Genomic DNA, 16,500 nt, shown 5'->3' with positions numbered 1-16,500 from the left:
GGGAAGTGTGTTCTGTATCACTTGTTTTTTAGTATCTACGTATTGTTGATAGCTAATGTCATGGGAAGTGTGTTCTGTATCACTTGTTTTTTAGTATCTACGTATTGTTGATAGCTAACATCATGGGAAGTGTGTTATGTATCACTTGTTTTTTAGTGTCTACGTATTGTTGATAGCGAACGTCATGGGAAGTGTATTCTTACCTATATCACTTGTTTTTTAGTATTTACGTATTGTTGATAGCGAACGTCATGGGAAGTGTATTCTTACCTATATCACTTGTTTTTTAGTATTTACGTATTGTTGACAGCTAACATCATGGGAAGTGTGTTCCTACCTGTATCACTTGTTTTTTAGTATCTACGTATTGTTGATAGCGAACGTCATGGGAAGTGTGTTCTGTATCACTTGTTTTTTAGTATCTACATATTGTTCATTTAGTCTTGGGAACAGGGTTGAAAGCTTTCATATAAAAAAAGAATTTATGTGGTGTAAACCTGTTTGTAGGTGTTTCAATATTATTTTGCAAGAAATTAATTAAATCCAGTTTTTTTTGTCAAACAGTATAAAAGAGGCTGTTGATGCTGTTTTTGGTTAATATAGCTATATTTAATTAACACCATGACTTTAAGTTATAATCTTTCATTATTCACATATTATATGATATATCTATTAGATAAAATTTCCTCAAATCTGGTAGATTTTTTATTAGGATGACTGCTAAATTAGACGTGCTTACACTTTTATTTTCAGTGATTATTTATTACAATTCTTATCTGTGATGTTTCAGGAAAGAGTGATATTAGATCCCTTGACTTACACTGAAGTTCGAACTCGACCAGCCTTAGAAGAGCGTCTGGAGAGCATTATCAGTGGAGCTGCTCTTATGGCTGACTCGTCTTGTACTCGTGATGACAGACGGGAAAGGATTGTTGCAGAGTGCAATGCTGTACGACAAGCGTTGCAGGACCTGCTTTCAGAATATATGGCTAATGTACGTTAGGAGTTGTAATTAAAGAACAAAGAGCCTCGTTTTAAGTTTAGGGTTTGTTTTAAAGACTTCTGGTCGTAATATTAATTCCAGCTCAAGCACCTGTAGTCTTTATAAGTTGAAACAGTATATTTTTTAAAATGAGGAAAGCTGAGAAAGCTAACTGATATCAATGCAACTTCAAACAGACAACTCTACTGCTTAACATAAAATGTGTAGAATTAGAAAAGTTTGTGAAATTATTCAAAAATGAAGTATATCAGAAAATAGATCATGATTTTCATGTTAGTACTACTCAATGACAAAAGGTAAATCAGGTCCATGAAATGCTGGAAAGTTTAACTTGTACATTTTTCCCCAATTCTTGTAACTATTTTAACTGTGCTTCATCACTTCAGGTTATCTTAAAGAAAAAATTATTTGAAAGTATTGTTTCTCTTAGTGTGTTTATGTGTGTTGGGATGGGGGGGGGGTGGTATATATATATATATATTGACTGAACAAAACATATCACAGGCCGGAAGAAAAGAACCTTCTGATGACTTAGACAAAGCCTTGGAGCATATGAACATAAAAACAAGGGATCTTCGGAGACAGCTGCGAAAGGCTGTAGTTGACCATGTGTCCGATTCCTTTCTGGAAACTAATGTTCCTCTTCTTGTACTGATTGAGGCAGCAAAGGCAGGCAATGAGCGTGAAGTAGGAGATTATTCACAAGTGTTTACTGAGCATGCCAACAAGCTGGTGGAGGTAAGTCTGCAGTGTTAATTAGATAATGTTATATAAGAAATAACTCAAACTTTTCAAGGAAAAACAACATGATGACTGGTTAACCAAGAATGGTCTTGTTGGTAGATTTAAAAAAAATGGAAAATTTAAAATTAAAGTTGCTATGACCTTAACCATTATTATGGTTTAACCCTTTTAATGATGGTTTTAAGTACAGTTGGTTTTTCTGTACATGTGATGAGATTGAACAATATTTTTTTCATTCACAAAATATATCCCAAAATAACACAAAGCAATAGTAATGTGGTATAATTAACATATCTGTGAACAAATAAACACAGAAAGTTTCAATAACCAAAATTTAACTATATTTCTATAGCTTTCCAATCTTTGAATTCATATTTATTGGAACATTTCAACAGTACTGTGGTACTGTAATAATAACAAGGTGTTTTGTCAGCACCTTGTTTGATTCTGGTAATATCAAGGTGTTTTCTCAGCACCTTCTTTGATTCTGGTAATATCAAGGTGTTTTCTCAGCACCTTTTTTTATTCTGGTAATACCAAGGTGTTTTTTCAGCACCTTGTTTGACTCTGGTAATAACAAGGTGTTTTTTCAGCACCTTGTTTGATTCACCATTTTGATTCATACAGCACAAATCTGGCAACAATTCATGTTTGACACACACACACACATCCATCAGCACAAACTAATGGATGTTTTTCTGCCTAAAGACTGTTGAAAACACTGATGTTTTTGGGCTTTGACTCTAACATAATAGATTAAATATTCTTATTTAGGCCTTAATTTTACAATATTTTTGTTTAGTTTTTTCTCTGTGTACTTAGCTTCTTCTGATATTTTTTACTATTGAATGGCTATTTTAAAGAAGAATAACAATAGCCATGTCTTCCTGTAACTGCCATGGAACCTTAAAACCTTAAACATTCTAATCTTTAATTGTAACTTATCTTGTGAAAAGACAAAATGATCAAGAATGTTAACATGTTAAAGATGATCATCAAATCAACATGGATCATGTATAGTACAAAAATTACTATATGATTAGCTTATGAAAGGGCATGTGTTACCTTATAATGTAAATTTTTTATAACTTGGCAAAAGTATGTAAGAAGTAAAAGATGTATTACAAAGTAAATTACAGTTATATGTAATAATTGTTTTTAACATGTTCAGATGTGCATATTTAGCATATGTTTGCATGTGCTCACAAGAGACGTGTGTTGTAAGTAAAATGTATTACTATTGTTTAAATTGGAAACACAACTATATTACACTAAAACTTTTATCTGCGGTTGCCATAAATGATGCCAAGCATCACAGCAGTTAACGTGTTAATTAGTATTAGAACTTTTACCAGTTTATCTAATTTGTTTTGTAAGAAATACCTTTACATTTAGTTTGTTGATCAAGGTGCACCATATTAGAAGCTGAAGTGCAAGAGATTGTTTTCCACTAGATTGTGGCTGCTAATCAAAACACATGTGATGCTTTTTTATGTATAATTTACCAGGTGGCTAAGCTGGCATGCTCTATGTCAAGTAATGAAGATGGTGTGAAGATGGTCTGGTATGCAGCTTCCCAGATTGAGAGTTTGTGCCCTCAGGTGGGTGAGAAGTTGGAGCTCATCATCTTCTGTTTACAGCTGTTGTACAATAATCAAAACTATATGTATTGTTGTAAGTGTTGATAATGCTTTCTATCCCTCTCTCTCTGCATATATATATATATATATATATTTATTTATAAAACATGTTTTGTAGAAATAGTATTTATTTCACTGTGTAAACATACATGGATTACTTGAATTTTTCACTAATTGTGGGGACATGGTCTGGTGGTTAGGGCATTTAACTCACAATCTGATTTGTGGGTTCACATCCGATGACTGAGCATATTCATCCTTTCAGTTGTAGGTGTGTTATAATGTGACAGTCAATCCCAGTATTTGTTGATAAAGAGTACCCTATGAGTTGACAGTTGGTGGTGTTGACTAGCTGCCTTCCCTCTAGTCTATCACTTCAAAATTAGGGTCAGCTAGCATGTATAGCCTTCAACTAGCTTTGCAAAAAAATTCAATAAACGAACATACAAACACTAGTTGTTGGACTTTCAGTTTACTAATGCAAAACATTTATATTTTGTCTATCTATTGTTGTGATCAATGTTTAAAACTTTCCATTTTGTTGCTAGGTTATCAATGCCGCTCAAATACTTGCAGCCCGTCCACGTTCCAAGGTTGCTCAAGAAAACATGGAGGCCTTTAAGGAAGCTTGGGAAAATCATGTTCGTATTTTGACTGAGGCTGTTGATGATATCACTACAATAGATGACTTCTTAGCTGTGTCAGGTAAAGGAAAAAAATAGCTTTTTTTTGTAGTAATCTTGTAACTTTTTCGTATCTGCACTCTGTTTTTTTTAAGGAAATTTAATAAAATAAATGTAAAGTATCATTAAAAAGTACTTCAGTACAATAAAGTCAACATGTTTGACTCTAAAAGTTGTACTGGGAAGAAAGTTAGAGGGGGGCATACAAATTTTTCATATAAATACCAAAATATAATTTAATGTAAAACAGTAATCATACACAATCAGTAATTATGAAAACAAAGAGGAGTCCTTCACAAGATAGGAGATAACATCTTTAACAGAAATATTGTCAGGTAAGTTGTTTTCAATTCACCATCATTAATGGTAGAATTAACACACATTAATTTAAATATTAAGGTGATGACAAAAGACAAATCAGTTATTTCTCTGTTGTGCTGACAGGACATTAATATATTTGTTTCACATACTTTTCCAAGGGAGCCCACTGTGATTTTTATCGATGAACAATCTGCAACTGTTGCCAGTACTTCTTTAATCATTGCCAGACTAACATGTTTAAGTGGTAATACACTAACTTATGTATTTATCATTCATGTTTCAGAAGTTTTACTGAAACTGGAAAAGAAACTACTAAAAGCATCATCAAAATTAGTTTATTTATTTAGCAACATGAGCAGACATAAAAGGCTTGTAAGTTACTATTTTTACTGAAAATGATTTGGTATTTAAAAATATTGTTCACATTTCAGGATGAAAATTGAAACCTGTTAGAAACTTTTTTTTTCAATCATTGGCATATTGAAATTTATATAAATATTTTTTCATGTATTATGTTTCAATAGACTCATTGTTGGATATGAAAAATGTTTATAGTAAACAACGTCATTGCACTGTCAAATTTACCAGGTATAAAAGGTAGGAATTGGAATGAAAATATTTACGAAAATTTAATCAGTAAAAGATTACAATTTCTTGATATTTTACACACACCCAAACATATGAGAAAACTATGGTTAAAATGATTAAACTTGAGAAAGAATCAAACTACCACTTACTTATTAATTATACCGGCCTGCAAATTTAAACTTCATAAAAATTGTTTTGGTTTTAATAATGGATTTTCCATAATTTAGCTACGCAGATTTCGGAAATAATATGCATTTTTTTCTAACACGTAAGAATTTTTTTACAAATTGGGAAGAGGAAAAACTCTTATTTAGATCAAATTATTATTTTGTGTACTACAATAAACATTTTTTATTATTATATTTGTTAACAAAAATACAAACTTCATATAGTTCACACCGTGGGGTTATTTATTAGTGTTGAAATAAATAATATGCTAATTATGATTTTTAAATGACAAACTCGTATACTTCACACCATGGTAGGTGTTCTTTGTGAAATTTGATATAAATAACCAAATGTGCACCAGGTCAGTTTCAATGGACTGACCCCATATTGGAGAAGAAATATTGACTATAATTCTGAAATTACTATATGCATCTACATGAAATCTAACAAACTTTTAGTCAAATGTTCAAGTCTGTTGTGTACAAAAAATTAAAATGTGTTATCAAAGGATTTTTACTCAAGATATGTCTGTGAATTGACATCTTTCTGACTCAAACTCTAACAAGTGGGAGTGCAAAGTGATGCTCTTTTGAATAATACTTTTTTTTTCTATTGTACAGTTTGCATATTGCATTTGCATAACCTTTAGGATCTCTAAAATGCATATGTACAGTTTTTTCATTATAGCTATATATTGTATCTAGTATTTACTTTCCTCTATCATTAACTGCTTGTTGCTAAATCAGTAGTGTAAGGTGAAAGGAATAGTTGATAACTTTGCAATCAAATACATAATAATATGTTAAATGGTACTCTGTAAAAGTTCATGGTATATGCATTTTGACCCCCAACCATGCATGTAGAGTTAACTATAAATAATGTTTCATCCACTATTGTGTTTGATCAGCCCTGGAATTGGATGAAAGGTGTTGTATAGACACTGGATGTAGTAAGTATAGTGTGGTTCACATATTGTTAGACATTCTTCTTTACTTTCATTATAGAGCTTATAAGTTCTTATTGATTATTATTTCTAGATAATCACATTCTGGAAGATGTTAACAAGTGCGTGTTGGCACTACAGGAAGGAGATCCTGACACTTTAGACCGAACTGCCGGAGCTATCAGAGGACGATCGGCTAGAGTCTGTAATGTTGTAACTGCGGAGATGGATAACTACGAGCCCGGTATTTATACTGAACGAGTTTTGGAAGCTGTTGCTGTATTGAGAGATCAGGGTTAGTGAATATTTAAAGTCCATTTACCCATTATAAGTTTATTAGACTAGTTTAGTAACAAAGAGCAAAAGTGTAGGTCTTTCTTGTGTACATTACACTGTGTATTAAAATCTCAAAGTCTTTAAGTACCAGGATCAAAGTAATTTCAGTGGATCTTTATATCAAATGCTGTCTTATTATAATTTTCTTTGTAGATTAGAAAGGTTAAGTATGTATAGAAGAAGAAAGATTTATGAATACATTTTAAAGATTCACAAATTATTTAGAATAATTCAAGAAGTATTTTATAATTTGAATATGATTTATGAAAAGTCTACAGATTTTGTTATACCCACCCCATTAACATTATGGCTGAAATTGGTACTGTTGCTGGTTGTTAGTGTTTTTATTATAAGGCTCTTTGTTTGAAAATATAAGGAAAGATTGTGTATTTTGTTATGATTTCCTATTCTGCATCACTGTCTGTTATGGTTTTAACATGATACATATATTCTTGTATGATACTGAATGGTTGTAAAGAATGCTTTTGATTTTATTCCCTAAATATTTTCTATCCCTTTGAACTTGCATTTCGTATGATAGAATAAACCAATAAAATGCTTTCAAAGATTTATTTTGTTTTTAAGTTGCTCTAAGAATGGTAGTGCTAAAATGTACCAGTAGATAGCACTGTTGTGAGTGATGTATTCTCTGATGTTTCTTGAAGTTCACTTCAAACACTAAATTATCATTCAAACATAGGTATGAATTCTGAAGCAGGGAAAAAATTCAGAGTCATTGGTTGATTAAGAACTTTTAATCTTTACTTGGTGTGGGGGTTTCTCTGTGAGTAACCAAAATGAATTAACTTGTCTAGCCTTGAACCTAAATTTGATTTGCCTCATGAATCTTGTATCCTTTCAATAATTATTCACTTATTAACATTTTTATACTAGTGAATTTAGGAACTGATTTAATGTGAAAAAGATATCATTAATTAATATATTTATTTGATGACATTGTTTTGTGTAGTCATGCCCAATTTTGCCCAGAGGGTTGAAATAGCAGTAGAAGCTTTGAGTTCACATTCATCAAAAGAAGTTGATGAAAACGAGTTTATTGATGCTTCACGTCTTGTTTACGATGGAGTCAGAGAGATACGAAGAGCTGTACTGATGAACAGGGTGAGTATACGTTTAGGACATTATTATCCATAGTTCTTATGAACAAGGGCTTGAAACCATACTGTTAAGTTTGAGCAATGTGAAATAATGTCTTGTTTATGATGGAGTCAGAGAGATAAGAAGAGATGTACTGATGGACAGTGTGAGTACCTGTTCAGGACATTATCAGTATTATCTGTAGTTCTTATAAACAATGACTTTAAATCACACTGATAAGTAAGACTGACCTTCAAGGTAAACGTATTTTTACTAAATCAACTTTCTATAGTAGATTGGAAAATTGAAATGCCCCTACATGTCCATGTATAATCCCTCTGATGTAACTACAGTAGCTATAGCATTGAAAATTATCCCTATATTTACCAACGAAAGTTAAATTAAAAATCCTTTTAATTGGATTTAGTTTCAAACTGCCATGTTTAAAGGCCTAGCCTTCCTGTCCATAGAACGAGTATGATTTTCAGTACAGGAATAATTGTTACTTTAATGACAAATTTGTTTGTTTGTATGTATGTAGCATTGTTGTTATTAAGCTTGAGTGAAAAGTATAGTAATGTTCTGATAAAGTTCTAAGCACATATTAAAAACATGTTGTAAATTGTGATTTATTTCCCATGAAACAAAGTGAAAGTGATAAAGATGTGTTATTATTACATTGTTTCAACAGTACATACATTGGTCCTTAAAAGCAGCGTAAATGTTGCTATAATGCTAATAAAACAACATTATTCAAAGATATTTATGTAAGCCTTGTTTGTTTGTTGTTTCAGACTCCTGAAGAATTGGATTCTGAAACAGAAATAGAATACGAGGAAAATACCTATGATACAAGGAGCAAGTGTATGTACTGGTTTTGTCTTAAAACAGTGTTGATTTGTGTGTTTACTTAAGCACGTTTCATCACACTTTACCTCCCATTATGAACATTATCAAGTATCATTGGGATCTGTTAGTTTTTTTTACCAAAATCCATTGTAGAGTTTCACCTATAACAAGCGTATCACTTAAACTTCTACATACATTATTAAAAGATGGTTGTGCATTTCAGTTTTTGTAACATTAAAAGAATCAGTTTATGAACAAAGTTGGTGTCTCCTTTAGGCAACATTAAATTAGATTTTGAGTAATATTCTAATGATTTGGCTTAAATGTATAACTATTAACTTCTGATCAGAGCAAGCTACCTACTTAGGTCAAACCTAATAATCAACCTGGTAATGAGCATAGCTATATAAATATACCTTTCTCATCTTCCTACCCTCATTTGTCTCTTCATCTGGGTACTCTCACAGTTAACAGTACTTTTGGCCATAAACTCAGTAATATCTCACAAGGCTCAGCCAGTGTAAGAGATTTTAGCTTGTCCTGAATTCATATACCAAGTCAATAATGCCATGACAGAGCTACATTCAACATAGTACCTTTGGTTGAGTTATTGTTTATAACTGTTGGACATTGTCTGTCATAACTGTTCCATAAAAGAAACAGAACTGAAAACAAGGTTTTAATTGTAACATAAACTTTGATTATTAATATGTCATTAAATGTAAATAAAACAGTTAGTTCAAACAAACTGTAATTACTGTTTTTAGTTTCTTTTTAAAATGAATGCCAAGTGTGTGGAACTTGCAGAGTTGGTAAGTTTTTCTACTAGAATAAAAATGTTGCAAGTGTTGTATAGCTTTTGTTAAATATGTGCAGTTTATGTTTCCTTATTCTCATTTTGTGAAACTTTACTTAAAGAGTGGTTAGTTGTGGATGAATATCTCGTTTTTGTGGAGCAGTTCCTGTTTAAATAACCAATAAGAACTGTTCAGGTGTCAAGTGCACACCTGCTTATCACACTTGAAAATAGCTTTGGGCAAAGTTTACCATTGGATAGAGCAATGTACATTGTATAAAGTGGTGTGAGTTGTAATTGATGGCTTTGTGAAAGTTACTAAATGGCTTCACAGAAGTGGAATCTAATTGGAAATTTAGAAGACAGATACAAATCACAGATATAGGAATCTTTTTATAATTTCTTAGATGTTATTTTCATTTTTGAAAATTCTCATGTTAATGTATGTATATGAAAGTTATGTAAATTTTCTTCTATGGCAGAAACATCAGGTAAGCTTTGTTAGGCTTAGTAAGGGTGGTAAGAAATGGTAAGAATATTCCAATGAGTGAAATCTTTTTTGTTAAGTATATCAGATACAAACAATGCACATAAATAAAAGAATAATATATAAATTAATCTCAACAAAGAATATGGTTAACCAAATATTATTACCTAACCTGCTATAGGTGAAAAGTTGGATGAAAGGTCACTACTAAATCTTTAACAGTTTTTATTTTGTTTTTTTTTTATTTATATGCATAAATGGTGATAACTGCTGTACCAAAAGGAATATTTAATAAATATTAATCAAGTTGAAATTTACAGGATATACAGGAATGGAACTTTCTAACCAGAAACACCAGACATAGCCCGGTGGTTAGGGTACTTGACTTGTAATCTGCGGGTCTCATGTTTGATTCCCCGTCACTAAACATGCTCGTCTTTTCAGCTGTGGGATGTTATAATTTGATGGTCATTCCCACTAATCATTGGTAAAAGAGAAGCCAAAGAATTGGCGTGGGTGTTATTGACTAGCTGCCTTCCCTCTAGTCTGTCTCTGCTAAATTAGAGATGGCTGGTCCCTTTCAAGTATCTTTGGGTGAAATTCAAACAAACTAACCAAAATTTTTTTAAACTTTATACTGTAAGATGAAGTATTTCTAATATTTTTTTAATATCGTCTCACCACAATTTGTAAATTTCACAACATAAGAAATGATAACAAATAAATCAAATTATATGAATTTTTTTAAGCTGAAACTAAACACTATTTAGAAAAGTTGTACTAAATTTCACACAATTCAGATAGGAATTTGTTATGTAAGAAAGAAAAATATCAAGATGTCATTGACACCCCACTGGGCCAAAAAGAGTTAAATGAATATCTAATGCAGTGCCTATTTAAACAGATTTTTATGTAATAAAATACCAGTTTAAATTCTCACTTCATACCACTAGTTATGGTTTTATTTCAGTTTGAGTTATTTCTTAGTTATTTTTGTTATATACATTTCTGTCCTAAATGGTTGATATGTCTTACATTTGAAAGCAATAGCTCAAAATATTGGTAATAGTGAGGTACCCAACTGATCTCACATTGCATTCTAATAATTTTAAGTTTTGTTTAAAATAATGCATACTGCTACTAAGACTGGTATATTAAATTAACCACATGAATTAATTGGTTAATTCTTGGTTCTGATCTGTTTAGATAGCTTGTTTTCATCAGAAATTATTGATGCACTTAAATATTGACAAATGTTTTAATTTCAGTAACTGTTTAATTAATTTGTGATTATTTAAGTAAACATTCAAGTGACATTTGTGTAACACGTTTTTTTCTTCACCTGTAGCGAGCGCACACACCGATTTTGATGAATATCCAGAAATCAGTGGTATTAGTAATACTAGGGTAAGTTTAGTACTGTTTAGTAGTAAGTACTGGTTTTAAGTGTCTGTGTCATTGGGTGTAGTTATGTACACTGGTTTTTATACTTATTTTCTATGTGGCCATCAGTATTTCAAAAAAAGACTAGTTTAATGTAATGAAATTCAAGTATAATTCATTCTTTGACATTGAATAATACCTTACAGCCTTTGTAATGGTGTTTTCTAGGATTTGGCAAATATTTGTGTTATGTGTATAGTGTTTTTAGTTGTCTGTTACTTAGTATAACAAGCCTGTATTTTTTATAGGATTTGAAGAATGTGTAGCATTCGTGATAGTAATTTTTACATGTGTATATATCTGTAGATCTGTTCAACTGTTTTATGTACCATATTCAGCTAATAATTGTACTTGTAATGATGAGCCATTATATATATATGTATGTGAGTGTGTGCATTAGCACCCATCACCCAGAGTTAGTTGGCTCAATTACCATAAGTTTTAACATAGTAACTGAAAACTGTTTGATGATATACCTGGACTATTTTGATTTAGAAATGGGGAATATATCCACTTTTTTATATACTATTGGCTAGCTCTATTAGTGAGACTTTATGTATGATAATTCTAAACTGCCCGGCAGTATTCACAGGCTATTTTTTCCCCCAAGAAGGGGGATAAAAAATGTCCTGAAATAGTGCACATTTTATGTTTTGGCTATACTGACATCCATTGTTTAGCAAGCATTCTATTATCAAATTTTTTGTTTTAAAGTGGTTTTCACATTAGCAAAAGTTTCTGATTACAGCTCAATAGCAATTTTTGATTTAGCCCAGTTTTGAAATAGAAAATGAGACTATAATCCAACTGCACATGTATAAGATATGCCATATGCTCAGTTTATCTCATGGTGACATCATAGCAGCATCATTCTGCGCAGCAGTATGCTCTTATTTTCAGGTTTATTTTATTGTTTTATATACTTCTTTAATGTTTAGAAGTTTCTATGTCCAGAAAATGTTTGGTCAGGAACATATCCAACACCCCACCCACCCCTTATTATATGTATTCCTATGGGAAATTGATTTTCATTTAGCACCATGTTTTTCAGGAATGCATTAATTGTGATAAATGAAGGATGCTGGATTAGATTGCAATTATATTCAATATTTCACTGTTCTATTTTACAAATCAAATTCACTCAGATATTAGTTCTTTCATCTTCATCACATTGTTAAAGAAAGGGAAAATTATGCATTCTAAATAGTTATTATTTTGGCTTTGTGGATCAAATTATCTGGATCTTTATTTTTTATTATTAATATTTTTGGGGTATGCAGAGGAATCCATAAACATGCCTTACCATGTTACTTTAGCTTCAGAGCTATGCTATGATATTATTATCTCTAATATCAGTTTTCTTAAGTATAAACATAAAAGCTTATCAGTTAAAATAATTGTAATTTAACCAAATTCCGAAAATTAATTTTTTCTTGAATTTTCACATTCTATCTATATTTGTTGGTTAAAGTAATTTAGCCTACAATGAAAAACATCTACCATTGCTGTTAAAGTGTAAAGGAACAAAAAGCTTGTTATTAATTTTTGTTCTTTAATTTAGATTAAATGAGGTAAAATCTATATAAATATATTTTGTAACATTTGTGTTAAAATTCCTCTTTGTTTTTGGTAGGATGCATACCGCTACGTATCTGAGGAGGAGAAGCAAAAAATAGCAGCTCAGGTTGAAACATTCCGTACAGAGAAAAGTAAGTTTGATCGAGAAGTAGCCAAGTGGGATGACACTGGAAATGATGTCATTGTCTTAGCCAAAGAGATGTGTGTCATCATGATGGAGATGACAGATTTTACTCGGTAAGAAATCATCCAATTATTGGTACCTCACAATAACTGTGGTATTATTTTAACTAACACAGATATTTTGCATTGCCTTAATTCCTGTTATATTTCACTCTTTGTACAACAAATATCAAGGACGTAAATGTTAGCTTAAATTATATAGGTCAACTTTCAAAATATGTTGAATTATTTAAAAAGTTTAAATTCAAAGTCTAATACAGCTTTTTATTTTGATAGTTATCAGTGTAAAAATCAACAAAATGTTGTGTTCCTTATTAATCTACAAATTAGGCCTAATTATAACCAAACAATTTTGTTAGTCATATTCTGTCTCGAGAAGTAGACCTGTACTACCTGTTGTCATTATTTTAGTTGGCAAAATGTTCCTAGTATAACAAATTTATCCCTCTAAGTAGAATAGAGTAATATAAATCTAACGTACAATGTTTTTTTGCCTCACCCATGCTAATGTATAATGGTTTTTTTTGCCTCACCTAAGCTAACATACGATTTTGTTTTTTGCCTCACCCAGAGGTAAAGGACCACTGAAAACAACCATGGATGTCATCAATGCAGCTAAAAGAATCTCAGAATTTGGAACAAAAATGGACAAACTTGCACGGACTATTGCAGATCAGGTAGATGGTTCATTCTGCTAAACTTTCTACATGGCATTAATATTCTTGTTAATTCATTTCGGTTACAGAATAAATCAAGAGTGTTTTGGTATTAGTAATTATAAGGCACTAAATTTTCACAAAGAAATGTGGGTTTGGTGAAATGTTCAAGTTTCTCCATAACTTTGAGGAATTTGGGTTTCAGTCCAAATAAAATAGGTACAAGATAAGCTAGAAATTGAACATAGAAACAGGACCCATAGTGTTGGTATAGGTGTAAATGTATGTAAATACTTATGGACATCCTGTTTCCTATATTACCAGGCTTACACGGTAACCAATAAATATTTCAAGTAATATAAATACTGGTCATTTTAGTTGGGCTAGTATTCATGGCTTAGCCTTTTTGATTGTAACTTGAGAAACAAGTTATTCACCAGCAAACTGCAAGTTCAACTGGGTATTTATGTAAAGATGTTCCTTTTCATGTGTTAATATCAGTTGATCAGTGATAAATTTATTTCTTAGACTTTGACAAACTACATAAATAAACTTTTTCTGAATTGCCAAGTCTTTAGTTTTGTATAATTTGTTTTTATTCTACCTCAATGTAAACGAATAGAAAAATAACACAAGTTTTTACTTTATAAAATACAGTAACATATTGGCTACCATACAGTACATATATATAACAAATGTTTTCAAATAAATACTGTTGCGTCTCCGTTTGTCAATTAACTTTCCGTAACTTCGTTCCGACGAAACTTTAGCGACACAAGTCCTTACTTAATAAAACTGGTTTATTCTTTCTGAATATAACTTCACGATACACTTATTTTCAACAGTCGCTCTTTTACAAACGTTTTAACAACGAACGTTAACTTCAACAATACGTCTCTCTCTGACTGCAGTTCAATTACTCACACACACATTGTTCCGTCACGTTGTGAGCGTCTTATTTATATACCAGACAAACATATATGTAGTAAATGCTAGGGCATTCACGAAGGAACAAGATACTTCTAGAAAGCAGGTGGCATGACAATGGTCATGTGATCTCGCTGACGCAACAAACATAAAACAGTAAATAAAGAATATTTGGAAAACAATGATCTCTACTACTTACAATGCTACAAAGTCCTTGTTTGCACTCGTAAGACATACTTGCTAAGTCTCGTCCAAATTCACAGGTGGAGATGGAAACATAATAATTTTTGTAGACTTTATATAAGCATTTTGGAATTTAGTCAGGCTCCTAACTAAATTGTATTTAAGTCTAAAAAAAATATAATTTCTATTCACAAATAGCCTTGATAGGAAGATGACAGAATTATGTAGAATAAATATATAGCTTTCGATTTATTATAAAGTTATTGGTAAATAAAAGTAGGAGCAGATAAATAAGTCTTCTCAAATGATGAAGTGGTGGGCGGAGCCAATATGGTGGGTTTGCTAAATATCATGATATCTCGGCAAATAGAAAAGGTAGGAGATTCTTATTTTATATTCTAGCTTGCCAATATCAAACATTTGAGTTTCTAATTCATACGAAACTATAGACATTGTATTGTGGGCATCATAAAATGTAATCTGACCAAACCCAGAAAGCCACGTACCATGTGACACAGAAAAATTGATATTTAGCTTTTCCCTTTTTAATATTTAGTTTCAAATTAAAAAACTAATGTATAAGACTAAAATGTGAATTATAATCTACAATTTGATACTAAACTTATTGACACACATTTATAAAATAATAGCAAAATGAAATGTTCAATGTAAATCTACAAGTAGTGAAGTATTTATAATAAACTAAAATAAAGATTTGTCCATAAATATATTGAGTATTTGTTTTGAATAGTCTGTGTGCAAAGTAATTTTCATGTTAAAATTAAAAATACTTTTCCTCATCTCAAAAATCTCAAATTTCTTTTGTGTAATTCCTAAAACCTCCTGAATGTATTTCAAACGTTTTTTTCAGTAAAACTTTATAGTTTATCAGTTATTTTCTTTACCATATCTCAAATGGAATTGGTCAATTAGACCAACCTTGTAACCACCAAAAAAAAAACTCTAAATAAATCTAAGTTACCTTATTCTTTTTGTCTAGAATGACTTCAAATTGTAACATGAAACTACATTTGTATATCCTAAGTAGCTCTAAGTTTGTAATGATATACCTCTATTTATAATTAAATTTTATTGTTTATTTGCCCTTTGAACCATGTCTAATTACTATCTGCGCCATTATAGATTGTAAATCAGTTGGGGAAAGTGCAGCTCACATTATGCTAATGAATTACATTACTCGCAAGCTGCTCGTGAAACATTTTTATTATGTTATTATTATTATTTATTTTATCTAATCTTATTTTAGCTAACCTAAAAGGATCCCTATTTTTACATGTTAGTTACTTTTATAATTAGATATATATAAAGACTAAACATGAAAAACAAGAAATAAAAATTTAACCAATCTCTTTTTTTTTTTGCCATCAATTGTTGAAGAGAGTTAACCCTAATTTTTTATACTAATGATAGTAATGCACTTAAATAATTTTTATTTAATTAAGCAATGCACCAAATAATATAGACTAATAAAATGCAAAAAGTAGACAAATTCATCCAAGCTGATCGTTAACTTTCTCACGGGAACGATGTTTGTACTCTGAGGGAAATTCAGAACATAAAGTTATACAATACATCATTTGATAAATGAAAACCTTGACTTTCTATTGGTTATAGATAATACATAATTTAACATAACAGAGAACTATTAACAAATTCTTAGAGAGGTTGTGACATGTAGATGTGGCAGGAGAGGTCTAATTTTCTATTTGATAGTTCTGTAACCAAACAAAATTGAAGACTTTAAAAATTATGCTTTGTCTGAGCAATGACCTTTTTATAGAGTAATTTACTTTAATTTTGTACTTTTTTCTAGGGGTGGTGGATAAAAAAGGGAAGATGACATGCTAAAAGAA

General features: G+C 31.0%; 1 protein-coding gene across 2 annotated transcripts in view; it reads left to right on the top strand.

The window, feature by feature from the left end:
* The window catches only part of LOC106466305 (catenin alpha-like), a 49,469-nt gene that overhangs the window by 12,707 nt on the left and 20,262 nt on the right, over nucleotides 1-16,500 (top strand). For both annotated transcript variants that reach the window (XM_022394277.1, XM_013926575.2), the window contains 10 exons: nucleotides 791-994; nucleotides 1,508-1,741; nucleotides 3,256-3,348; nucleotides 3,936-4,092; nucleotides 6,185-6,385; nucleotides 7,397-7,548; nucleotides 8,319-8,388; nucleotides 11,005-11,063; nucleotides 12,733-12,914; nucleotides 13,432-13,537. In XM_022394277.1, the coding sequence (XP_022249985.1) occupies nucleotides 791-994; nucleotides 1,508-1,741; nucleotides 3,256-3,348; nucleotides 3,936-4,092; nucleotides 6,185-6,385; nucleotides 7,397-7,548; nucleotides 8,319-8,388; nucleotides 11,005-11,063; nucleotides 12,733-12,914; nucleotides 13,432-13,537 (1,458 nt within the window). The remainder of the gene's footprint in view (nucleotides 1-790; nucleotides 995-1,507; nucleotides 1,742-3,255; nucleotides 3,349-3,935; nucleotides 4,093-6,184; nucleotides 6,386-7,396; nucleotides 7,549-8,318; nucleotides 8,389-11,004; nucleotides 11,064-12,732; nucleotides 12,915-13,431; nucleotides 13,538-16,500) is intronic.

Source organism: Limulus polyphemus, unplaced genomic scaffold (genome assembly GCF_000517525.1).
Source record: "Limulus polyphemus unplaced genomic scaffold, Limulus_polyphemus-2.1.2 Scaffold2216, whole genome shotgun sequence".
Classification (NCBI taxonomy): Eukaryota; Metazoa; Arthropoda; class Merostomata; order Xiphosura; family Limulidae; genus Limulus; species Limulus polyphemus.
Note: the sequence above shows the minus strand (reverse complement) of the source record. Positions and strands in the feature narration are given on the sequence as shown.